We start from the raw sequence: 25,095 nt of genomic DNA on the forward strand, positions 1-25,095 counted from the left end.
TCCCATTCATCTATCACTCCATGCTTGCTGATTTACACTGGCTCAACATAGGACAGTTAAACAACACCTCCATTTTTAAAATTCATTTCTGGGATATGGGCCAGCATGTATTGCCCATCCCTAGTTGTTCAGAGGCAGTTGAGAGTCAACCACATTTTCAAATTCTCATACTTTCCTACTTCTGTAATCACCCACAACCCTGAGATATCTGAACTCATTTAATTGTGGCCCCTTGAGCATTACCAATTTTAACAGTAAAATCAGCATAAAATTAAGGTCCAAGCTCTGAAATTCCCTCCCTAAACCTCTCTCCCCTCTTTTTTCCTTTAAGATGCTCCTTAAAACGCTCCTTTTCCCCCCAAACTTTTGGACAACTGTCCCATCACCAACTTGCATGGCTTAATATTACATTGTTTTTCTACATAAGTAGGGACACTTTGTTGTGTAAAAGGCTTTATATAAAGTCGTTTGGCATTACAGAACTTGAGTATTGCTGATAAAAAGTCATTTTGTCAAAGCACATCACCTTGCATTCATCAGGACAATCGCAAGAATAACAATGTCAGGGGCAACAACAACATTGGAGAAATTTGTTGCTGCTGTACTCTACCAAAGTACCTCAACACCTTTAAAGGAACAAGCACCTATTTGCACATTAGCGCCAGTACGAATTCCTTTTCCCATACCACAGCTACCTTTGCGACTGCTGAGTGGACTCAAACCAAGGTCTCAGAAGCGAGACGGACATGAAGCTGACCATGAACAACTTTCACAATATGTTCTACTCTCGCTACAGTGGAGCCTTTTGAAGAGACAATGAAAAACAATAGAAGATGTTCAACACTTTTTCTGTAGGATCAGAAAGCAGCAAGTTAATGAGTTCACTCTCAAACCTACCCAAGTACAGCTGCCTGTTGTCAGGGTAGCTCTGTGCTCTGGACATACGAGACTTCCGATATGATGGGCTGAAAATTTAAAAATAAATAAGTTAGCAATGTCAGCACATGCAGTGGCTGACCTTTGATTGTTGCTACTGCTCAACCTAATATTAATGTCAAAGCAAAAATCCTGTTGATTTTTTGCCGGAAAGTATAACTAGGCAAGTTTGATTTGTAAGTAGCGGCCATGAGGCACTCACTTTTCTCTAGGTGCCATTGTTAATCACTGAGATAGGCAAATATAAAGTGGCATGGGTAGGGTCATGGTCAAAATCACCCAGGTGGAATTGCCCAGCCAGTCTGCTGGATGGCATTAATCAGACGAGACAGCTCCAACTGTTCAGAGCTGCTGAAATAAAACATTTTGCTTATGGAAAATGTTATGCAAACTGTCATTTTTGAACTGCTCACAGTAAAGTTCCCTGAAAACATAAGAAGCATAGAAAAGCTCTGACGCAAAAGAAGCCATCTGGCTGTATCGGTGCCAGCCCTGCTCTGTAGCCATGTCGCTTCCGGAACTTCAAGTGTTTATACATATTTCCCTCCTTTTTTCCTCCGTTAGTTTTTCTTCCCTTGATTCCCATTGGAATAGAGTTCAGTGGCACCTACTGGTTTCTAGCACTTTGGTCAATTATCAAGAAACTAAACCGTGAGCATCAGGAGGGCATTCCAACACGGGAGCAGGCCGGATGGTCAAGAGTTACAGCTAGATCCAAACCCCAGCACTCACTAACAGCTGAACAGTGATAAGAAGGAGAAACTTTGGCTGTTTTTCCCCTTTCCTAACCCAGAATGCCGAGATCACCTGCAATGTCTCCATTCCATTCCCACCAATGCAGTATATTACTTGGAATGAACCCAGGAGTGAACACAGGGTATTACTGACACTGTCTCAGTATCAAGACTCATTTCTGAAAGGCTTACAGTATTGGATAAAGAGAAGGGCCCCTGTGTGCACGGTTACCTGTCTGCTCTCCTGTCCAAGGACTGGCAGCTGCCCGATATGGAGTTCTCAGCACTGCTCTGGGGTTCGTAAATCTGCAGGGAACATCACATTGTCATTAGTTTGCGTTTTCTACAAACTACTGTATAAATTGTGCTTAAAATTTAAATTCCAGTTTCATTTCCACGGATAGCAGTGGTACAAATTGTAGAGAAATCCACCAAGATAGGCCAGAGTTAAAATTGCAAACTTGGTTTGGAAGATGTGTGAGACAAGGGACTTTTCAGCAACAATGGTTTCAACACAAACACAGAATCATAAAAGGCCAGGATGGTAATTCAGGCCACATGTGACAAGAGTTCCTGCACTGATACTATAATAACACGAGACATCCTCAGTGGTACATTTTCTGAAGTTATCTATTTATCAGACAAATGATTTAAGCCTCGAAAACCATTTAAGACTGAAAAACCTGTGAGATAAAGCAATCCAACCTCAGTATTAAATGCATTAACCATGATGATATTTGTTTTATAAATGAAGTTTAAAAAAAGCTAAAAACATTCAGAGCATTGTGAAAAGCTACGTTTCCTTTGGATCATTTAGACCTTCAGTAAAATTGGAACCTTTGCTCCAATTCTTCCAAGCTTCGAGACGCAGGCAAGGGAGGCTCAGAAACAGGCCCACTGAGAAAAAAAGAGAAATTTAGAAAGCAATAGATAAAAACCAAAAGCACCGAAAGTATTCAGTGAGTTTGCTGCAGCTGTGGAAAGCGAAACAGGATTCACATTTCAGGTTAATAATCTTGTCAGAACTGGAAAAAGTTAGGGATGTAACAGTTTTCAAGGAAGTAGAGAGACAGAGGAAAGGGCAGGGAAAAAGATCAAAGGCAAGGGCCGTTGATAGGGTGGAAAGCAGGAGAAATTTCATGACAGAAGTGATGATTATGATGAAATTATGCCTCATATACCCATGTTCAGGTCACTGATACATATCAAAAAAAGCAATGGTCCCATTACAATGCTGGGGAAGACCAATGTATACTTCCCTCCAGTCTAAAAAATAACTGGGTATAGCTGCTCTCTGCTTTCAGTCCATTAGTTTTGTATGCACACTGCCACTGCCTTATTAATCCCATAAGCTTCAATTCTTTTGACAAGTTTATGATGCGATACTTTATGGAATGCCTTTTGAAGTTCATACACAAAAATCAAACGTTATTTCAAAGAACCCAAACACAATTTGCTTTTAACAAATTCATGCCAGCTAAATTAATTTTGTCTCACGTCACTATCTCTAAAAGATTTTCCCACCATTGATGTTGGGCTGACATGTCTCTAGTTGGTGGGTTTATTCCTCTCCCCCTTTTTTGACAGTTTGAGTGAAAATTGCAATCCTGCACTCCTTTGGCACGATCCCACATTTGAGGAATAGAAAATTGTGGCCAATGCCGCTGCAATCTCCCTTTTACTTCCCCCAGCAACCCAGCATCTCAATTGGACCAGCTGACTTTTCCCCTTCCGAGCACTGCCAATCTTTTAAGTATCTCCACGTTATTTTTTTCTTCTTCCTTAACGGTGACATTGGCAGCATCTATTCTTTAGGTGAAGACAGGTGTCATTTAGTATTTCAGCCATGCCTTCTGCCTGCACAGATCTCCTTTTTGGTCCTAAATCGACCCCACCCTTCATTTGACAATCCTTTTCTATTTATACATTAACAAAGAGTTTTGGGTTCCCTTTTATTTTACCCATTAATTGATTTTTGTAAACTCTTTTTATCCCTCATTTCCTCTTTCAGTTCTTCGCTTTACTTTCTGTTTGATTTGCTACTGCAGGGTTTCTCAACCAGGGGTCTGACATTTGACCCTTCAATGGTTGCCCATGAGATGCTTCTCCCACCAGTAGTCTTGTTCCCCGGTGTATTGAGATGATTGGAATAATCTCTGATACAAAGACTGCACATGGGGAGGTTCTCACAGTTGGAAACCTTTTGCAGTGTGGTCGGATAAGTTTCTCTGATATCACTGACTTCCATGGGCTTATCCCAGCAAGAAATGTGAAGTGGAAATAAAGAGATTCTTCTGGGTTGTGGCAAGGCTGTAATCATCATGATCTAGTATAATTCCATCCTTCCTTTTCTTCAGTCTGTGTTCAAAACCCAAGATGTTTTCATCGAATCATAGAAACCCTACAGTACAGAAAGAGGCCATTCGGCCCATCGAGTCTGCACCGACCACAATCCCACCCAGGCCCTACCCCCATATACTTTTACCCACTAATCCCTCTAACCTACACATCTCAGGACACTAAGGGGCAATTTTAGCATGGCCAATCAACCTAACCCGCACAACTTTGGACTGTGGGAGGAAACCGGAGCACCTGGAGGAAACCCATGCAGACACGAGGAGAATGTGCAAACTCCACACAGACAGTGACCCGAGCCGGGAATCGAACCCAGGTCCCTGGAGCTGTGAAGCAGCAGTGCTAACCACTGTGCTACCGTGCCGCCCCTCAGTTTTCCCCCCCTCATCTCAAACTCAGAGTTTTATATTCACAACCATGTGCGTCCATGACAGATGGAAAGGCCTAGTATGGATGATTGCGTCCTTTCAGTTGATGTCACCACTATCAGTGAAGGAATATAGAGGAGGAAAGGGGAGAAGGGCTGCCTTTATTCTGAAGAGTTTATGGTGATGAGGCTGGGTGTGTAAAGTCACTCAGGACCTGCTTATTTCTCCATTCTCTCATGTCTTATCCATCATTATTGCTGTGATCAATTCAAGTCACCAACTTTCACTACTGTGTTGGGGTTCTATATCAAAGTGCTTTGTTTCGGAACTAAACGGTGTCCACCTGGAACTTTGGCCCAGTCAAACCGAGTTTGTACAAAATGAACCTATAGTGAAAACTGTGCTTTTTGCTGTTGACTCATTTCATGTTAAGCAAACGGTTGATGGTGTGGAGCAGGCTCTGGGCAGCAAGTGGGCACATAACATAAATGTACAATTTTTTTTAAGGTAATGTGCTTTTCAACAGGAGCAAGGAAAATTATACCAGGAAAAATAATTGTAAGCACCGATAATGGGTATGAGATAAAGGGATACATTTTAATGTGGTCATCAGTTTCTAAACAAAATTCTCAAATGATAATACAGAACTTCCTTCATCAAGTTGAACACTAACAGCCGAAAGCTTTCATGGTGAAGGGATAATTAAAAATAACCATCAGCCCTACAAAACTGATGAAATATAAAGACAGCTGCTTGAATTTTGGTTTTATTTCTACTGGAAGTGAAGAAATACATCAACCGCAGCATAGAAATTGTGCACAGTAATTGTCCTATGAATCTCTGAAACCCTCCAAATTACTAAGACGTTAAATTACTCAGCATAAATTGCATAAGAACAAGCAACGTTTCCTTTTTGGGCAAAAGATTAAAGGAATGTTCAGTCCTGAAGCAGTAATAAAATCTACAACTCGCACTGATGAATATCTTATAATCTCATCAGAGTGTCATAAAAGATCGCTAAAACAAACCAAAACATATCCATTTACTGAGTTAACAGTGCTGTGCGCCAGTGAAATGATAGGTGGAATGCAGAAGGAAAAAAAACTTGAAAAAACAATGACGTCAAATTAGATTGATCGAATGTCAGAAGAGATAACTTGACAGAGTATTGATTAAGAATGCTTTTGCTAAACAAGTTGATGAATCCACAGGCATTCTAAAATATTCTATTTATTTGCCTAGCTTGTGGAATAAGGAAATAAAATGAAAAGGGCTCAAGACAACATGTCTGAAAAGCTGAACGATTTCCTAATATTAGATAAAATCAGCTGGGCCAACTACACTGGGCTCTGCACCAATGAGGCTGCAGCAATCACAAGGAGGAATTCTGGTATTGAGCAAAAAATAAAAGATGCTCCACCTTGTGCTACTTGAACACATCTGCCTCCAAGAGGCACTTGCTATCTAAGATATTGAACCAGGTTGTCACTTTGTTCTCAACACAGTCGTTAAATTTATTAAATACAGAGCAACAGCTCTGCTGCACCTTGTGAGGAACTGGATGCCATGCACAATTCTGTTCCCGTGCACACCGAGGTGAAATCATAGAAAACCTGCAGAAGGAAGCCACTTGGCCCATCAAGACTGCACTGATAACAATCCCACCCAGGCCCTATACTCGGAACCCACGTATTTACCCTGCTAGCTCCCATAACGTGGAGATGCCGGCGTTGGACTGGGGTAAACACAGTAAGAAGTTTAACAACACCAGGTTAAAGTCCAGCAGGTTTATTTGGTAGCAAAAGCCATAAGTGTGGCTTTTGCTACCAAATAAACCTGTTGGACTTTAACCTGGTGTTGTTAAGCTCCCATAACACCAAGGGGCAATTTAGCATGGCCAATCAATGTAACCTGCACATCTTCGAAGCGTGGGAGGAAATCGGCGCACTCAGAGGAAACCCACGTGGACACAGGGAGAATGTGCGAATTCCACAAAGACAGTGATCCGAGGCCGGAATTGAACCCGGGTCCTTGGTGCTGAGAGGCAGCAATGCTAACCACTGTGTTACCCGGTAGATGACTACCTCGAAGCAGGATCTATTCCCGTATATTTAATTTCAGGGTTGAGGCACATATCTTCTTAGCCGATATAAATCCTGAACTTACTGATATGCTGAGTGGTGATATGTAACTGGCTAAGCTGGTGTACCTCGCAAACATATTCAGTGAAATGAAAAGGTTGAATGAAACTATGCAAGACAGGAGAACGCTTTTTCTCGACATGAAGAATCGACACATTCAAAAGGAAATTGCAAGTCTGAAAGGTTCTTGCCTGGGGATACCAAGGACACATTGGAGCTTCTACACTTCATGGAAGAAAAAGAATGTTGACGGTGAATTAATCAAACCACAGCTGCAGAACATGCGATGGAATAACAAATATACACGTGTGGGCTACAAACCCCCTTAGTAAGAACAGTAAAGCTAAATTGCCATCCTCTGTTGCAAAGTTATTTGAAGGACTCAATGGGATTTCATCACACAGCTCCCTCAGAAGCATGTTCAGCGAAATGTCACTGGAAACATTATAGTGTGAATCCTCCACTGACTGTATTTAAGTAAAAAGGGGCAGAATTTAAAATAAACTCCCAGTTTTTTCATTGCCTCGACAGTTCTTCAGTACAGTCTGCAGCTCAATGAATCTGACAAACTTCCTCTCTGCAGAATATTTTCTTCTATCTTCAATTTCCCCTAACTTTACTCAAATGATGCTTAGGGTTTAGCTCTGATGAGGGGTTATAATTGACATGTTTTGTTTACAGATGATGACTGTTACATATTTCCAGCACCTGCAGTTTTGGTTTTAAGTTTAAAATAGTATTTAAACTAATTGTTTCAGTGATGACAGACGGGAGCAACAGAAAAGGACTATCCTGGTTAGTTGGAGAGCACTTGGCAATGTAGTACATCCTCAGTAATGCACAAGACATCCCATAATTCTACTGGAAGAGTACTCCTAGCACCTGCCTCAATAACCTTCCCTCAAATCAATGCCACCAAAAAATAAGTCTGATTTACCGCTTCTGGGATTTTGCCGATGCAGATTGGTTTCCAAAATAGTGGTTATGCTTCAAAATGTTTTTGATCTAACGAGCTTGAAGACATCCTCAAGATGTGATAAGCCTATAATAATGCAGGTCAGTCTGAATTTCACTGATGTGCCACACCAAGCACTATAAATCAATGAAACGTGGTGGGAAAAGTCCCTATGCCCTCATTGCCCTGGCCACACTCGCACCTTCCCCTTCCCTGCCACCTTAACGTGGGAGGAACCATCTGCCGGATAACACATTAAACTCCATCTGCCCTACTGTGCTGGCCAATAGCTATCCCTCAACCAACATCACTGAAACAGATGATTGCATTACTGTTTGTGGGATCATGCTGTGCACAAATTGGCTGCTGTGTTTCCTTCATTACGATGTGGAGATGCCGGCGTTGGACTGGGGTAAACACAGTAAGAGGTTTAACAACACCAGGTTAAAGTCCAACAGGTTTATTTGGTAGCAAAAGCCACACAAGCTTTCGGAGCTCCAAGCCCCTTCTTCAGGTGAGTGGGAATTCTGTTCACAAATAGGGCATATAAAGACACAGACTCAATTTACATGAATAATGGTTGGAATGCGAATACTTACAGCTAATCAAGTCTTTAAGATACAAACAACGTGAGTGGAGAGAGCATCAAGGCAGGCTAAAAAGATGTGTATTGTCTCCAGACAAGACAGCCAGTGAAACTCTGCAGGTCCAGGCAAGCTGTGGGGGTTACAAATAGTGTGACATGAACCCAATATCCCAGTTGAGGCCGTCCTCGTGTGTGCGGAACTTGGCTATCAGTTTCTGCTCAGCGACTCTGCGCCGTCGTGTGTCGTGACGGCCGCCTTGGAGAACGCTTACCCGAATATCAGAGGCCGAATGCCCGTGACCGCTGAAGTGCTCCCCAACAGGAAGAGAACAGTCTTGCCTGGTGATTGTTGAGTGGTGTTCATTCATCCGTTGTCGCAGCGTCTGCATAGTTTCCCCAATGTACCATGCCTCGGGACATCCTTTCCTGCAGCGTATCAGGTAGACAACGTTGGCCGAGTTGCAAGAGTATGTACCGTGTACCTGGTGGATGGTGTTCTCACGTGAGATGATGGCATCTGTGTCGATGATCCGGCACGTCTTGCAGAGGTTGCTATGGCAGGGTTGTGTGGTATCGTGGTTACTGTTCTCCTGAAGGCTGGGTAGTTTGCTGCGGACAATGGTCTGTTTGAGGTTGTGCGGTTGTTTGAAGGCAAGAAGTCGGGGTGTGGGGATGGCCTTGGCGAGATGTTCGCCTTCATCAATGACATGTTGAAGGCTCCGGAGGAGATGCCGTAGCTTCTCCGCTCCGGGGAAGTACTGGGCGACGAAGAATATTCTGTCCACTGTGTCCCGTGTTTGTCTTCTGAGGAGGTCGGTGCGGTTTTTTGCTGTGGCGCATTGGAACTGTTGATCAATGAGTCGAGCGCTATATCCTGTTCTTATGAGGGCTTCGTTCAGCGTCTGGAGGTGTCTGTTGTGATCCTCCTCATCCGAGCAGATCCTGTGTATACGGAGGGCTTGTCCATAGGGGATGGCTTCTTTAACGTGTTTAGGGTGGAAGCTGGGGAAGTGGAGCATCGTGAGGTTATCCGTGGGCTTGCGGTACAGTGAGGTGCTGAGGCATCTCCATTAAGGACGGTCACCTCTTGCAACTCGGCCAACGTTGTCTACCTGATACGCTGCAGGAAAGGATGTCCCGAGGCATGGTACATTGGGGAAACTATGCAGACGCTGCGACAACGGATGAATGAACACCACTCAACAATCACCAGGCAAGACTGTTCTCTTCCTGTTGGGGAGCACTTCAGCGGTCACGGGCATTTGGCCTCTGATATTCGGGTAAGCGTTCTCCAAGGCGGCCTTCACGACACACGATGGCGCAGAGTCGCTGAGCAGAAACTGATAGCCAAGTTCCGCACACACGAGGACGGCCTCAACCGGAATATTGGGTTCATGTCACACTATTTGTAACCCCCACAGCTTGCCTGGACCTGCAGAGTTTCACTAGCTGTCCTGTCTGGAGACAATACACATCTTTTTAGCCTGCCTTGATGCTCTCTCCACTCACGTTGTTTGTATCTTAAAGACTCGATTAGCTGTAAGTATTCGCATTCCAACCATTATCCATGTAAATTGAGTCTGTGTCTTTATATGCCCTGTTTGTGAACAGAATTCCCACTCACCTGAAGAAGGGGCTTGGAGCTCCGAAAGCTTGTGTGGCTTTTGCTACCAAATAAACCTGTTGGACTTTAACCTGGTGTTGTTAAACTTCTTACTTTCCTTCATTACAACAGCAATGTCACATTCTTTGGCTTTAAAGTGCTTTGGAACATTCTGAGGATGTAAACTGTGCATAACTTGAATAAAAGGGGATTAGTGGCATTTTGGGAGCAGGTCCAAGCAGACTAAACGACTTACGTAGGAAGAGAGAAAGAGGATGTGTATATATGCTGAATGAAGGGGAGGTCCTGTCCGACTGTCAATGAGGTCATTGACAGAAGATGAGTCACTGAGGTTTGCACTGGCACAGCACCACCATCTGCAGCACAGGCACAGCTTGGTGACAGGTGGTCTGTCTGCCTGAGCTCTCAGTTTTGGGTTGAAAAAGTTGCAGAAGTAAATTCAGAGAACGGAATATATTTGCAAAAATTCAGGATTGAACTCTGTGGGATTGCAGGCACCTCAATGTCAGACAGAGGCCCACCTGGAATGATTCACACTCACTCAGTGTGGAAGCATGTCCTGAACGCTCATTGCTGCTGTGCAAGAGGCATAAGAAGCTGCTCCTTTACTGGTCCAGCTGCATGCAGGACACACCACCCTGTACACAGTGACAGCTCAGTATGCACTCGTGAAGTACCGCCATCATGGCACCAGCTTGCCAAGCAGCTACTTGCTGCCAATTTGTTATTACAGGACGTCACATCACACTAAAGTGGCCACAGCACATTTACTGAGAGAGCGTAGTCACAGTTGTAATGTAGGAAATGCAGCAAACTGTCACAAACAGCAGCCAAAATGACCAGATAATCTGTTTTTCTGCGATGTTGATTGAGAGACAAATGCTGTCCAGGACATCGGGGTACACTCAAAGAGAACGAACAATTTATCTATACTTGCAATGGCATTAAGTCAACAGAAGAAAAGGATCGAGGTTGGTGGGCAAATAATTATAAAACAGCTGTAAATCAAAATAATAGTGAAGCAGACAAATACCATAGTCCATATTGTACCTTTATTGCTATTTGTAAATGTAGATGTATTTGTGTTTTAGAAAGACCTAATTTATTCTAAGTACAGTTTCTAATTATTCAATTGTTTATTAACAAATCAAAATTGATTGAAAAATAAGCACCCACAATATGTGGCTGTGGGCCACCTGTCTGACATCTGTTTCCTGGGAGAGTCCAACAACAATTTATAATCTAAAGGAATGTGACTTAATGCGTAAATCCAGCAGGTTCTTGAAGAAGCCACAAAAACTGTTCAGCAATTGGTCAATGTAAACATTCATAATGACATGCATTGTTAACTCACTAACATCTTTCCAAGAAGATGTGGCTTTATTATTCTTATAGGTGACGACAATTTGAATCCAGGAAAGAGGATACCTTAGACAATAAGGGGACATGGCATGGAGCTCACAATTAGGCAGATCAGACACTGGCTGAAAATGACAGCAATGCAGGTTGGAGATCAAACCTAGAACATGTCTTGCTTATTAGGTTCAACATCACCCCACATACCCAACCCCTTGATTTATGGTTGCAGTGATTTGTTTGTACAGATGTGGCTTCTCGAGCCATATCCTCCATCAGACAACTCAATGATCGGGGAGATCAGGCTTTGTCTAGCTGCTACCATTCCCTGACAGATAAGTTTGGTTTAAGAAAATGAGAAGAGACAACTGGACTCAGCTTGACAAAGTCCACTGGTGTGGACAAAAAACATGTTAAGCCAGAGATTGTGGCAACATAGATAGTCTGGTAGTGCTGCCAACACTCTTCTCCATCCTCTAGTCACGCATCTGTAGATCTTCAATTCAACCCAAACACCTTGGTGAGCTGGCAGTTCAATACTGGATAATGTAAACGCAGCCAGAATCCCTGCATGAAAGTGCTCCAATGTAACCTCTTCAAAGGTGTATAGATAGGACGCTTACAGTTACTTCCTCATTTAAAATCCTGATTTTTCTTTTGTACATTTTAGAGAACATTACGGAGCAAAATCTTTACTCACACATTGTTCCATGTTCTCAGGAATGAATTCCCCTTCACTGTGAATGCTGGTGTAGGATCCTTGGCGAGCGATTCGCTGTTGTCGTTCTGGTACATACCCTGGGGGTGGTGAGCTTCGACCTGTGTTCTGAGAGCCTGCACGAGAACAATTTTACTCAGCAGTGCAGAAATCTACACTTTTAATATATGAGCTAGCAACTATCTCACACCTGCAAATGCTTGTGCAAAACTGTAGCACCTTTAACATTATAAAATGTCTCAAGGCATTTCACAGAAGCGTTATAAAGCAAAAGTTAACACTGAACCATTTTAGGAGAAAGAAGGGCAGATGATCAAATGAACAAGCAGGAAAGATAGTTAGAGAGTCGAGAGGATTAGGGAGGGAATTCTAGAGTTTAGGGCCTTTGCAACTAATGTATGGCTGCACAGATCTGGTGGCCAGAATTAAAAGAGCACCAATATCTTGGAAGGTTTTGCAGCTGGAGGAGATTACAGAGGGCAAAGCTGTGGAGGGATTGGAAAACAAGGATGAAAATTTTAAAATCTCAGCACTCAACCCTGAACCGATATAGGCCAATGAATACAGGGGTTATGGACGAACAAGAGCAAGTTTGGAAACAGGCAGCAGTGTCTTGTACAATCTCAAGTTAACGCAGGGTAATAGCCGATGCCATAGATGTGTGGTCAGAAGCTTATCTGGTCATCAAATATGACACCAAAGTCTGGGTCAACTCATATTTACAGATAGTGACTATAAAGGTGCAATGCAAACTAAATTGGCGATAGGAGGCTTTGTGCAATGCCTGCATTTCTCCCCATAGTACTCTGTCAGACCCATTGTAACGATCATAGCTCACATGCCAATGTGCGTGACATAAGTAACTGTGAATGCACAGCACAATCAAGAGGGAAAAGTAGAGCATCTCCCTGGGAGCGTACAACCTGAATAACACAAGTGAAGCAGTTCTGTGTACTGAACCTCATACTTGTTATTTGCATTCAATCTTTCCCATTAGTCCATATTATAATGCGTGTGTGTAAAGGTGAAATATTGCAGGTTCCTGTACTCAGAATATCTTATAGTCTTTACAATGAAAATCTCCTATGTTTGTATGCTCAATGCACGTGCCATATACAGGCATTTTTGCTCATCATCTGAAAGTTGTACATTTTTCTTTTGTAGTTTTCTCATTCCTCCACCCCTCCCTCCCCTCACCCCTCCTTCTACTGATGGCACAGCACAGATTCCCCTACAGTACTGTTCGATATATATTAACATCCTCCCATAGCTTGCCCATTGTTTTGTCTGCAATGTGAAGAAAAGTCAGTGAATGTCAGCAGGCTATTCCACTACGTTGAGTAATACAGCCGAGTAGATTCCTATCAGCTGATATCTGCACAGGCCATTTCCAGCAGAAGTGACCGGTTTTCAACCTGCCACCTTCTGGTATATGTCTGTCTTCTGCATCTGGTGGCACCTTTACCACCAAGTCATCAGGGACATTCAGTGCGTTTGGATGGGGGGAGTTGGAGAAAGGGAGGAATGCCACATGCCCAAATAATATGAATAGAACAATGATGATTAGAGTGGGGCTTGAACTGGTTCAATTGGGCATGCGTTACAAATCAGAAAGGCTGACATCCAAGTAAGGGCGGCACAGTGGTTAGCACTGCTGCCGCACAGCGCCAGGTACCCAGATTCAATTTCAGCCTTGGGTGACTGTGTGTGTGGAGTTTGCACATTCTCCCCGTGTCTGCGTGGATTTCCTCCAGGTGCTCTGGTTTCCTCCCACACTCCAAAGATGTGCAGGTTAGGTCGATTGGCTGCGCTAAATTGTTCCTTAATGTCCCAAGATGTGTAGGTAAGGGGGATTAGCTGGGTAAATACACAAGGTTACAAGGTAGAGTTTGGGTAAGATGCTCTTTTGGAGAGTCAGTGCAGACTTGATGGGCTGAATGGCCTGCCACTGTAGGGATTCTATGATACTTGGAGAATGTCTGACAAAATGTTTAAAGATTCTATTGCACAATTTAAAGAGCAGGGGAATTTGTCCGATGCCTTGGCTAATACTCATTCCTCAAACACTGAGAACAGATTAAGGGGTCACTAACCAGAATGCTGTTAGTGAGATTTTGCTGTATGCAAATGTTGCTGTGTCTGCACATGAAAAGCACATAACTGTGTAGTGTCTTGGAGCTTTACAGGACAGAAAGTGGCCTTTTGTCCCATCAGATCTGCACCAGCCACCAAGTACCTATCTATTATAATCCCACTTTGCAGAACTTGGTCCATAGCCTTGTATGCTAATGCATTCCAAATGCTTCTTAATTTTGCGAGGGTTCCCGCCTCTACCACTGAGGCACTGCGTTCCAGATTCCCACTACCTTCTACACGAAAAGGGTTTTCCTCAAGTCACCTCTAAATCTCCTGACCCTGACCTTAAATCTATGCCTGCTGGTTATTGAGTCCTCCGAGGGGAAACGTTTCTTCCTATCTACCCTCATAATTATATTACACCCAAATAAGCACCTCCCACCCTTCTCTGCTCTTAAGGAAAACAACGCCAGCCTAACCAGCCTTTCTTCATAATATGTGAAGTGTGTTTGCAACATTATAGGTGCTACATGAATACAGGTCTTTTTTTTCTTGATACCTGACATGGTTAGTTTTTTGTGCAGCCGAGTTTGCTGTGATAAATTGGAGACCATTTCTTTAAGCAAGAAATCGATATCACTGATTTTTTAAAAACATATAATCTGGTTTGATTAGATACTGTGGGAGTGCTACATCTCCAGAGATGCGATTCTTTAGATGAGACAGTAACCTGTTATGATTACTCTCGCTGTTAAAGATCACATAGCACAACTTGTCAAGCTCTCCCAGTCCTGACCCACATACCTTTCTCAATAATTGCACAATGATTGGTTATTCATCTCACTTTCGTTTTCACAAATCTTGCAGAGCACATCGCGACTGCTATGTTCACCTAAACAACTATCAATTAATGTCAAAGGCATGACGGTATCTAATCTAACCAGAAGGGCATGGACAGAGTGGATAAGGAGCAGCTGTTCCCCTTAGTTGAAGGGTCAGTCACGAGGGGACATAGGTTCAAGGTGAGGGGCAGGAGGTTTAGGGGAACTGAGAGGAAAACCTTTTTACCCAGAATGTGGTGACAGTCTGGAATGCGCTGCCTGGGAGGGTGGAGAAGGCGGGTTACCTCGCATCCTTCAACAAGTACCTGGATGAGCACTTGGCACGTCATAACATTCAAGGCTGTGGGCCAAGTGCTGGGAAATTGGATTAAGTGGCAGGTCAGGTGTTCCTCTGCCGTTGCAGATGCGAAGGGCCTCTTGTGCACTGTATGATTCTATGATATGTAAAAAAATCAGTGATATCGATTTCTTGCTTAAAGATATGGTCTCCAATTTATCACAGCAAATTCATCTGCACAAAAAACCAACCACGTCAGGTATCAAGAAAAGAAAGACCCGTATTCATGTAGCACCTATAATGTTGCAAACACCACAACACACTTCACACATTATGAAGAAAGGCTGGTTAGGCTGGCGTTGTTTTCCTTAGAGGTATCTAAAAAGCACAATTTGTAAAATGAGCTTTTATTAAAAAACTACCTGGACCTGGATTACACGCTGCAGCTTTTGGAGACTTTATCAAAAAACAGCCTTCTTTAAAATGATGCAGTTAAAAATACGCATAACTTTACCTTGTGTGCACAATCCTAAATGTAGCTTGGGGTTAATTATAGCACAGTACTGGTTTGGGCTGAGTGCCCTTTGAGATAATCAGAGTGAACACAATCCACAAAAACAAAAGATTTAACTTTAAGCTTTCATTTTCCTCCAAGAGAAAGAAACCAACAAGATAAATTAACATTTAGGTTCAAATACATTACTACCCCCCCTCAACTTTCACTTTTTCCAACACATCCAAAGCAGTCCTTCACACAATACTAAAAGCAATCGTTATCTGATTGGCCAGCCTCCAACTGCTATTGTGGAAACAACATCTTACTAACAGGAAGGGGAAGTCGCGCAAAGCAGTGTATATCAAAGGAAGTGAATGGAAAAACAAGAGCATTGAGATCTGGACCGTTTTCATCCTGCTCGATCGTTATCTATCCCCACAAACACAAATGCGGCTAAACTCACACTATGTCGAAGATAAACAGACGCAGAGAGAAGAGTGAAAAACTCCTCTGAAGCACTGTGATGCAGCAGGGCAGCTCTGTCCTCGCTAGGGGGCTAATGTAGACGTGTGTGATATCTATACATCTCGACACTGGAGAAAACTTTTCAGGGATTCTCAATCACTGGTAGCTCCAAAGGTTCAGTCCAAAGACTGCTTGTTCACACTGCAGCAAATGCAACACAAATCTCAACAAGATGATTTTTGACCTTACCACTTCTAAAGTCCAGAGATACAATAAGCAATTTTTAAAAATCAGAAAGATGATGCAGATGACATGACCACAGATTCCGGTCTTAAAATGTGTGAAGGTGTAGGGGTAATATCCCTTGACAGGTGAGAACACCCTTGTGAACAGGGTGTGAATTCATCACATATCCGTTCAAGCAGTGACCTGACAGCTCCAGCATAGCCCTTCCTTTCTATCACCCTGCCAAGAAACCAGGCAATTTATCTGCCTCTCTGACCAAAAAAAGCAAGCTTATTTTAGTCTGGCCAACTAATCCTAACAACAGCTGGAAATGCAAGTGTCCATCAGTCCAGAATATACTGTCTGCAAAAGGGGACATGGAGCTCCTGATAAGCCAAGGAATCAATCCAGAGCAGCCTGGAAGCTGGGAGTCATATCATTGCTGAAGGACAAGAGCACCCATTTGATAGCTGGTACTATTGGAGTTAACACAATGATATAAAAACTTGCTGCTTTAAAAAAAAGTCAGGAGATTTGAATAACAAGTAATTTCTCCCAGTCCCCTCCCTCACTCTCAAACTTCCTTCCCCTTTATAGAATCATAGAATCCCTACAGTGCAGAAGGAGGCCATTCGGCCCATCGAGTCTGCACCGACCACAATCCCACCCAGGCCCTACCCCCACATATTTTAACCGCTAATCCCTCTAACCTACGCATCTCAGGACTCAAAGGGGCAATTTTTAACCTGGCCAATCAACCTAACCTGCACATCTTTGGACTGTGGGAGGAAACCGGAGCACCCGGAGGAAACCCACGCAGACACGAGGAGAATGTACAAACTCCACACAGACAGTGACCCGAGCCGGGAATCGAACCCGGGACCCTGGAGCTGTGAAGCAGCAGTGCTAACCACTGTGCTACCGTGCCGCCCACTCTTGCTACCAGTTAGATCAATGGATCAAGACTTGTGCAACACTTGCCAACAATCAGGAAACTTTTATTTGGTTTTTCTATTCATTTGTGGGATGTGGGCATCACTGGCTAGGCCAGCATTTATTACCCATCCCTAATTGCCCTTCAAAAGGTGGTGGTGAGCTGCTTTCTTGAACTGTTTGCAGTCCATGTGGCGTAGGTATTTCTAAGTCAGGGTGCTGAGTGGCTTGGAGGGTAACTTCCTGGTGGTTGTGTCCCTATGTGTCCTTGTCCTTCTAGATTGTAATAGTCATTGGTTTGGAAGGTGCTGTCTAAGGAGTCTTGGTGAGATTCTGCAGTGTATCTTGTGGATGGTACACATTGCTGCCATTGGTGTGGGAGAAATTGAATGTTTGTGGAAGAGGTAGTAATCAAGTGGGCTGCTTTGTCCTCGATGGCATTGAGCTTCCTGAGGATTGTTGGAGCTAGACTCATCCAGGTAAGCGGAGAGTATTCAATCACACCACTGACTTGTGCCTTGTAAATGTGGCAGATGTAGGTGGGACAGGCTTTGGGGAGTCAGGAGGTAAGTTACTCTGCACAGGATTCTTAGCCTCTGATGTGCTCTTGTCACCATAGTACTTGTATGGCTAGTCTAGTTCAGTTTATGGTCAATGGTAACCCCTAAGATGTTGATATTGGAGGCGTTTACCAATGGAAATGTCAGTGAATGTCAAGGGGCAATATTAGATTTTCTATTGATGGAGATGGTCAATGCCTGGCACTCATGTGGCACAAATGTTACTGCTCATAATTTTTTTTAAAAACGGGACAGCTTGAAATTAAAATTCATTATATCCAAAATATAAAGCTGTCATCGGAAATGACGATCATAAAACTACAATTTATTATAAAAATGCACCTGGCTAACTAATGACCTTTAAGAAAGGAAATCTGCTGTCCTTACCTGGTCTGGTCTACATGCAGGTCCAGACCCACACAAATATGGTTGACTATTAATTGCCCTCTGACTAAAGGGTGGCTAACCACTACCTTTTCATTTGGGACAGGTAATAACGTTAGCCTTGCCAGCAATGCCCGTTACCATGAATGAATTGAGAGTAATCAGAAATGTAACTCTGTCCACTAAGAGAAGGTTTTATCAATCTTCACATCACAAATGCAAAAAACTAGACAGGTGTTTGGAAAATAAAAGTATGTTTATTTTAACTTCTCTGACATCTCAGTGATTAAAAACATCAACTGGGGTGTCACTGGACCAAACAATCCAGGAGGACCCCAGTGCTACCTGCCTCAGTTATGGCAATTGAGGTGCAAGGTGCTTGGGTGCCCTGGGTTAGGGGACAGAAAAAAAATCCAATTGGACTCCCGCTCTTTAATGCGATCCAGCGGCCCAATCTGAAACATTCAGAGGCATTCTGGATTCTGTCTTTGTGCCCTCCCCATGCTTAACATTTAAGAGTAGGTAGTTTGTTGGTTAAAGGAAAGGGGAATAGGGTGGGTACACCCTGAGATTAGGGCAAACACTATCCCCCTGAATTGGAAATGTATCGCTTTTCCTTTACTATCACGGCGGCAAAATAAATAGAACAAAGAACAAAACAATTACAGCACAGGAACAGGCCCTTCGGTCCTCCAAGCCGACACCGACCATGCTGCTCGACTGAACTGAAAACCCCTAGCCTTCCGGGAACTGTAACCCTCTATTCCCATATTTGTCAAGATGCCCCTTAAAAGTCACTATCGTATCTGCTTCCACTACCTCCCCCATCAGCAAGTTGCAGGCACCCACCACCCTCTGTGTAAAAAAACTTGCCTCGTACATCTCCTTTAAACCTTGCCCCTCGTACCTTAAACCTATGCCCCCTCGTAATTGACTCTTCCACCCTGGGAAAAAGTTTCTGACTATCCACTCTGTCCATGCTCCTCATAATCTTATAGATTTCTATCAGGTCGCTCCTCAACCTCCGTCGCTCCAGTGAGAACAAACCAAGTTTCTCCAACCTCTCCTCATAGCTAATGCCCTCCATACCAGGCAACATCCTGGTAAATCTTTTCTGTACCCTCTCCAAAGCCTCCACATCCTTCTGGTAGTGTGGTGACCAGAATTGAACACTATATCCCTAACTGCATTGTGGGTGTACCTACGCCACAGATTGCAGCGATTCAAGAAGGCAGCTCACCACCACCTCTCAAGGGCAATAAGAGATGGGCAATAAATGCTGGCCGAGACAGCAACACCCACAATCCATGAATGAAAAAAACACAAACTAGGCAAATTAGGCAGAAGTGCCTTTCTCAGTGTAGCACTCTCACCCAAGTCAGAAATTTGTGGGTTCCAGCCTCACTCCAGAGACTTGGGCGCAAAAGCTGGGCTGACAATCCTGAATTGTGCTGAAGTCTTTCAGAGGTGGCATGACAGCACAGTGGTTAGCATTGCTGCCTCACAGCATCGGGGACCCGGATTCAATTTCAGCCTTGGGTGACTATCTGCGTGAAGTTTGCACGTTCTCCTGGTGTCTGCGTGGGTTTCCATCGAGTGCTCTGGTTTCCTCTCAGTCCAAAGATGTGCAGATTAGATGGATTGGCAATGCTAAATTGCCCCTTAGTCTCCAAAGATGTGTGGGTTAAGTGGATTAGCCATGGTAAATGCACGGGGTTATGAGAATAGCGCAGAGTGGAGGGCCTGAGTGGGATGCTCTTTCAGAGTCAGTGCAGACTCGATGGGCCGAATGGCCTCTTTCTGCACTGTAGGGATTCTATGGAATCATCTGCTTCGCATCTTCTGATTTTTGATCTGTCAACTTCTATATAAGCAGTATCTTCATAAAATATGTACGCTTTGCAAATTTATTTCCCTTTTGGTTCATACTCCTGCAAAATAAAGACGCTTGTTTTTATTCATTCATGGGATAAGAATGCCACTGGCAAGGCCAGCATTAATTGCCCATCCCTAATTACCCATGAGAAGTAGTGTTGAGCCACCTTTGTCAATTGCTGCAGGCCATCTGGCGTAGGTACACCTACAATGCTCTTAGGCAGGGAGTTCCAGCATGTTGAATTGGCTTTTAAATAATGGCAATATAGTTCCAAGTTCCTACAATGTTATATTCCTACTTTCTAAAGGCATTTTATTCAAAGTCTACTTAAATGTAATCAATAAAAACTTTCAACAAGCACACATCCAGGAAATGGCCATTTCATACTACCCTCACCAGCTCAGCTACACTCCTAAAAAAATATCCAGCATGTCCTAGAATCAAGTAATTTAATCAAGCACTCAAACAACTATTGTATTTTGTAACTGAATGGTGAGTTACAAAGGAATGAAATGTCTTTTTTTGCATGGTCCAAGACTGGGACAGAAACACTGTTAGAAAAATGTATGCAGACATGAAAGGCCTTCACTTATCCAAGTTTTAAAGGGAGTTCTTGAAAACAGAGAGTCTGCATATTGCTTTTCCAGACATTCATGCTCGAGACCGGACTGCCTGGCTCAGGACCAGACATTTGACCACCGTACATTTTAAGTAACCACATCAATACAACCCGATTGGGGCCTATGGCAGAAGTAAAGTTAGAACATTTAGCACTTCAATTCCCAGACTTCATCTGCAGTTTTAGAATATTTCAGACATTATTTCAAAACTTTACTTTAAAAGCTAATCTCACTGAAACATTGGCAGGATCACCACACGGGATCAGCAATCCAAACTTTCAGCCTTGGCCTATCACGCACCATAAAAATGCTGCTCACCTTTTAGAAAAAAGACTAAAGGGTTAAATAAATAGACCCTAGTGCTGATGGGAAGCGTTCCTGAAAATTCTCAAGTGACAAAGCCTCATTTACAGCTCATCACTTATACAGTAAGAGCTGTTTTAACATCTTTTCAAATTTCAAATTGAAAAACCTGGTACTCACCAACAGAGAGGTGCCTGCCTCGTGACTCTGATGGCTGGTAGATGGTGCTGAGAATGTCCCCCACTGACTGAGAAGCCTTAATGCGGACCTGTTTCGTAACGACTGAAGAAGCTGGTGATGTCTAGGATTTGGAGAAAAGGAATTAGATGTGCATGTCCACAGTTCATCATGTCTACCTTGCAAACGTGGCAAAAGCAGCAATGCCAAATCCCTTCAGGATTCCAGTCTGGGACAGATGCTCTTCCAGAAGGAAGAGGCTGAAACACCATCTCTTAGACACTCTAGTTCTGGGTGGAGGAAAGAGAGAAAAAGTGCATGCTGTGGAACACTGTGGGAGAAAGCAACTTGCAGCAAATCGTCTCATTACATTCCCTCTTCTCACCCATAAAGGACAGCAGGAAAGCCAAGAGTCAATTATCCAATAGAGTTGGGGGAGGGGGAAGAGAGGAACAACTACCAAATGGATTAAGTCAAAAACTATTAATGAACTAGTTGAGATTATGACAAACTGACAGCTTCAAGTGCACTTTTCCAGATAAAAATAAAATTTCAAATTCTGAAGCTGCCAGGATGGGACTTGAACTCATGATCTCTGATCTCTCGCCAGTAACATTACCACTAAACTGCCAGACTGCATAATGTCTCATGTCAGAATAGCCTGCTAACATTAATCATCGAGCTCACACATGAAGGATGCGGAGATAGCACCATTCAGCTGGTACCTATAGAACTACAAACAAATCAGGGGAGATGGGAAATAGATTGGAAAAACAAAATATGATAAAATGCAGCACAGTTGGGACAGTGAAATGCTGTACATATTTTTAATTTTGTTAGCATGTCTTTGCATGAAAGGCTGATTGAATGAACTGAGACCACAATCACCATGACACCCAAATACCTGCAAAACTGCTAAATGCTGTGTTTAAACTTTAACACTATTTCTCTAGTAGTTTAAATTTGGTGCTTCGGATTCATTGTGTGTAATCAGCCCAGCCCTTAATTACCACATCAAACACTTTTCTGTTGTGTTTTACTGGCACTAAAGTTCAGTCTTAAATCTGCTAACATGCGAGGTAGTGACAGTCAACAGTAAGGGATCCAAAACTTCTCTGCACTCATTCGCGCTGCGCATTATTTCCTGAACTTGTTTTTACTCCAGGGATAAAACTGGGATGACATTTTTTTTTAAAAATGCGATTAGTCAGCAGATGTTGGTGACGTTATGCAGGGGCTGGCACAGACTGCCAATGGCAAAGAATTGACTGAGAGAAGCTTAAAATAAAAAAGTACATCATCACAGTGTTCCAGCAAATCCTTATGCTGAACAGGAAGTGGGAGCTCACAGCAAAACAGTGATTTCTGTGAAAATCTGCTGTGCGTTTCTACATTACTCACAGCACAAGGAAAAAACAGCCAGCAATTTGAAACAAAAAAAACCATCTCACATCTGGCACAGACCAACCTGAACACTCCGAAGGAAAACAACCAGATCAGGCAACTAACCCCAGGCCATCACTCACCAAACTGAAACTTCATTTTGATAGAAAAACAAATATTTACTGGGCTTCGACTTGGATGCAGTGGAAATGTAAACATCGCTCATTTCTTCAGTAACATGAGCACTTGTAACATTTGGCAATGCAGTTAGGATGCAACACTGAATGGGAGTATGGTAGGAGGGAAAGAAGTCAAGTTCTGGGGGCCTACTTGACACTCATACCCATAGCTCTGTTTTCAACCTGGCCCTTCGGTGGAAATTAGTGTCACCTCAATAACAGGGACAGGGATGGGGGGGGGTTGAGGGAGAAAATGCGTCGCAAAAAAACTATTTATATACACAGAACTTACAACACAGTAACAGGTCATTCAGCCAAATTGGTCCATCGGGTGTTTACATGCTCTACAGAAGCCTATTCCCACTGTTCATTGTTTTATTTAACCCTATCAACAAAACCTTCCATCCATTTCTCCCTCGTATACTTATCTACCTTTCCTTTAAACACATCAAAGCTATTTGCCTCAACTATTCCATGTGATAGCAAGTTCCATATTCTCGCCATTCACGGCTAAAGAAGCTTCTCATAATTGGAATTATCAGTGACGATCTTACATTTACGACATTTCCTCAGTACACAGCAGGTGCTATAGAGTACACCATGGAGGCATGGATTTCATCCAAGTGCACACTATAACTGATGAGAGGGTTTCAGTTATGTGAAGAGACCAGAAACAAGGATTTTTTCCCCCCGAGAAGGTTAAGGGGAGATTTATTGGAGTTATTCAACATTATTAAAAGTTTAGATGGAAAATCTTTTCACTGTTGGTAACCAGATAATGCAAATTTAAGGTAACTGGTAAAAGAGAGAGATTTTTTTCAACTCAAGCTGTTCATGGCCTGGAACATACTGCATAAAAGGGTGATGAATTCAGATTCAGTTGTAACTTACAAAGGTGAATTGGATACATACTTGAAAGGTAAGAGGAAAGGAGCAACCCTAACTGGGTTGCTCTTTCAAGCAGCTAGTACAGGCACAATGGATACAGGCCCCAATTTGTGACTCTATGCCAATATTTATTCTTTCACACCAGTCTTTTCAACATTACAGAAGGGCATGAAGTTGGCAGTGGGTCTGGTTTGCAGTGAGGGCAATTGTTCTTTGAACAGGTGACCCATTCACAGAGTAGCCTGATGGCTTGACACTGAATGCCACCGCAGAAGATGAGTGCATGCAGCTGAGCATGCATTACCACCTTCATACATGGCATTTTTGGGAAAACATCTTCTCAAGCGAGACTTTCCAACAAGCGACTCAGAATATGGATGAACTGGTAAATAAAGGCTGTGTTAAGACGACATTGGTGCAGCAGACAGTTGGGGGGCGGTTTTGCCATGTGCTGGGCGGACTTGAAACTGCGAGAGTTTCAGACCTTTTTTTGGGCGTGTTTTCAGGCACTCCCCATACGCACTCTGGCTGCAAAATTTTGCGAGTCTGTTGCTCGCTGCAGAAGCCTGTGGGTGGGGTGAACGCGCTCGAAACCCCGCAGAGGGAGTTAGTGCGCATGTGCAGGCCTCTGATGCTGCACAGGCAATTTGGCAGTAGCAGGGGTCTGACAGAAAAGAGAGCTGCCAGGCCCCTGCTAATGAAGGCTGTTTGAAGAAGCACCCCTCCCCCTGCAATTGCAGGGACCCGTGGCCCGAGACACAGCCCCCGCCGACCTGCCCCTGCCGCCCAGACCGATCGTTGCCCCCCCCCCTCCACCAATCGCGGACCCAGCGCCCTCCCCCACCGATGGCGGACCCAGTGCCCTCTCCCTACCAATCGCTGCAGAGTGGCAGTGGGCCCCTTCCTCCATTCGCCCCTCCCCCATTAGCCCTGCACCTAATGGCCCCATCCCCTGGCACTGGTGGACATTGCCCAGGTGCCATGATAGTACTGCTAATCTGGCACTGCCTAAGGGGCACCTCCTTGCCCTCGGCCTCCCGGGAGGCCTCAATGGCTTCCGGTTACACCGGCAAGGCCAACTCGATTGCTCCCCATTTGTGGGGAGCATGTCTACTCCTCGTTGGCGTGAACCTTTCCCGGCAAGGTCATAAAGGGGGGACGGGCCTGGACGATTGAGCGCCGGGCTTGCTAAGCAGATATAAAGCAGTATTAAAATAAATTAACATACGTTAACTTGCCTCTCGCCTATTTCCGACAAGAGGCTGACTGTGTTGGAAATCCGGCACTGGTAAAATGGCACCAGTCGTGAAAATCGGCGCCAATCACGCGAGGTGCTTTACACCCCACTTTACCACCACGTCACGCCTGAAAACGGATGCAACACGATGGTAAAATCACTCCCCGAGTCAGGTTATGACGAATGCAATGAAGCTCAGGAGATATACCACAAATCTTCTGCAACACAGGGGTTGCTGGCATCGGCCCTGACAATTACACACAGTAATGGGTTTCAAATTTACTTAAAATACCCTGAACTGATTGGGATCTTTGAAATATGAGGTTGACTTTTTTAAAATGTTACAAAGTCACCACAGAGCTTTTTGAGGTATCTCATCAAGCAAACTCTAACTAATTGGT

At 43.6% G+C, this 25,095-nt stretch overlaps 1 protein-coding gene across 1 annotated transcript in view; it reads right to left on the reverse strand.

Annotated features, from left to right (window-relative positions):
• map3k3 (mitogen-activated protein kinase kinase kinase 3) overlaps positions 1–25,095 on the reverse strand; it is a 132,235-nt gene that overhangs the window by 59,726 nt on the left and 47,414 nt on the right. The window contains exons 7-10 of the mRNA XM_078223730.1: positions 21,011–21,131; positions 11,756–11,889; positions 1,903–1,976; positions 898–965 (exon numbers count right to left, since the gene is read on the reverse strand). Coding sequence (XP_078079856.1) covers positions 898–965; positions 1,903–1,976; positions 11,756–11,889; positions 21,011–21,131 — 397 coding nt within the window. The remainder of the gene's footprint in view (positions 1–897; positions 966–1,902; positions 1,977–11,755; positions 11,890–21,010; positions 21,132–25,095) is intronic.

Source organism: Mustelus asterias, chromosome 11 (genome assembly GCF_964213995.1).
Source record: "Mustelus asterias chromosome 11, sMusAst1.hap1.1, whole genome shotgun sequence".
In the NCBI taxonomy this organism is placed as follows: Eukaryota; Metazoa; Chordata; class Chondrichthyes; order Carcharhiniformes; family Triakidae; genus Mustelus; species Mustelus asterias.